At 32.4% G+C, this 2,083-nt stretch overlaps 1 protein-coding gene across 2 annotated transcripts; it reads left to right on the top strand.

Annotated features, from left to right (window-relative positions):
- The first annotated feature begins 749 nt into the window (after positions 1-749).
- Positions 750-1,702, top strand: LOC118752021 (39S ribosomal protein L40, mitochondrial). 2 transcript variants are annotated; one of them, XM_036486846.1, is made up of 3 exons: positions 750-877; positions 937-1,182; positions 1,255-1,702. In XM_036486846.1, exons 1-3 carry the CDS (start codon positions 852-854, stop codon positions 1,544-1,546), a joined length of 564 nt encoding a protein of 187 aa, XP_036342739.1. In that variant the 5' UTR covers positions 750-851; the 3' UTR covers positions 1,547-1,702. The 2 variants fall into 2 exon arrangements, with proteins under 2 accessions (XP_036342739.1, XP_036342738.1); XM_036486845.1 differs by having other exon boundaries at positions 751-877; positions 1,234-1,702.
- Positions 1,703-2,083: the final 381 nt, after the last annotated feature.

The raw sequence follows: 2,083 nt of genomic DNA, 5'->3' as shown, positions 1-2,083 counted from the left end.
TCGCTGCTGTTTTGCAACCTAAAAGAAGAAATTACATTATAATTAAATAAAATTGTTAAATACGTATCCTTACCTTCAAAATTTTCGCAAAGTGACATTTCTTCACAGTATGTATACTGTCATCAAAACTCCGATGTTTCTAACTTGCTCGCTCTCTTTTGTATCATGGGGTAGTACAGCCATTTTGATTTGTTTACTTGTTTACTTTGTTGAAGAAAAGTAGTGAAATGGTGAAACACGTTTTACATTGTTAAAAAATAAAATAAAATACATTTATTGTAAACAAACCACACGTGAACATTGAAAAGATCGTGCATTTATGCAAGTACAAGTGATAGCTGCACTTTTTATATGAAAATTTGCTAATGGAATTGCAAAAAATTTAAGCAACAAATTACTTAAATACTAGTATTAAAAAAGTGAAAATAGTGAGAATTTATGTAAACATATCTGTTTCTACATACGTTACATATGTTTCTTAGCATCCTCGTACAGTTTCATGAGAAAATTCGTTATAGTTTTGCTAAAACACACACATGTCGATGTACCCTAAAGTCAACCCATTTAAACTGAGTGTTATGACATATGATATTTGCGATTCATGCAAAAAAAATTTAATTTTTTACTTAAATTCCAAAATTTTTTACGACTAGTCATAGAGAGAACGAAAAAAATGTTTCGATTATACGGATATCGAAAAAAGATATCGTATCGATATCGTATCGCACCTCCTGTTGTCGATATAAATTAACCGATATGTTGAACTACGATATTGATATATTGAATATCGTATCGGTATCACGCATCTCTAATTTGCCGTAGAACTCAGGATTTCGGGGAAATATAAAAAAATGATTTTTCTAGCACCTTTCAGCAAGTAATGTAAACAAGGGGTTTAAAGAAAAACACTTTTTTATTCATTGTACATAATTTCAGGTTGGCGTTGCAGTCATCGCTTCGAAAGGTAAGTACTACAAGCGTTAGCCTAGTATATTTGACTCCAATGCTATGTGCTGAACCGCTGAAGAAAAAGAAAAAATTAGATCCACAAATTATAAAGCAGCGAGAAGACCGCCGTAAAAAGAAATTAGAAAAACAAATTCGTCGTTTGGAAAAAAATGCAAGACAACTGAAACCAATCGAAGAATTGGAAGCTCCTCTTACGCTTTTAGATGAAAAAGAGTATGCTTTTTAGATTGTGTAATGAATATGGATAATTTTTTATATTTTTAGAGAACGCACACGTAAATTTAGTACATTGCGAGATGAAGAGATCGAAACACGTGCACTGCTAAACAAAAAATGGGCAAAGTACAAGCACCACGAAAAACTTTTGGATTTCCAAAATATAGACAGGCTGATTCAATCGCAAAATAGGGCTTTGGAGGAGCTACGGAAGGAATCCGAAGAACTTTACCAAGAAGCTATTCTAAAAGATATTACGCTTCTGCCTGTAAACGTTAAGGGACCGGTAGAAACACCGCCTATTAAAAACTATGTTAGTCCTGATGGAGATTACATTAATGAAGCGAATAAGTGGGACTAGATCAATCATCAATTAGTTATTTTAGAAATAAAAGTGTTTCCTAATACCTAGTTGATGGAAATACTAGTACATACATTTTCTTTTATATAATATCGACACAATTTTTAAACATGCCATTTATTAAGAAAATAGTACAATAAAATAGTAAAAGGTAAAACAAGTTAAGAAATAAGCTTTGTTTCTTAACAGATAATTATCACTAATTTCTGCTGGAAAGCGTTTCTTAACCCCAAAAACCAGCAACTAGCGGCTCTCGGTCTTACGCTGTTCTTTCTTTGGCTCCTGCTAGTTTCTGCTAGTAAAAATTTTACTAGCTGTCAAAATGGATAAACAAAAATTCGTGCCAAATATTTTCAATAGTCAAATACATTGATCAGCTGATTACTTGCTAGTTTTGCGTTTCTTTACTTTTCCGTTATTTCGCTCTCTGTGAGCGTAACTCTTTCAATTTTCTCATTCTTTCTGATAATTATCTGTTAGAAAAGAAAAGAGACAAAGCCATAGTCAACCAAAATCGCAACAAATGCATGCAATTCG

The sequence above is a fragment of the Rhagoletis pomonella genome, unplaced genomic scaffold (assembly GCF_013731165.1).
Source record: "Rhagoletis pomonella isolate Grant_MI unplaced genomic scaffold, Rhpom_1.0 Rhpom_scaffold_01173, whole genome shotgun sequence".
Classification (NCBI taxonomy): Eukaryota; Metazoa; Arthropoda; class Insecta; order Diptera; family Tephritidae; genus Rhagoletis; species Rhagoletis pomonella.
Note: the sequence above shows the minus strand (reverse complement) of the source record. Positions and strands in the feature narration are given on the sequence as shown.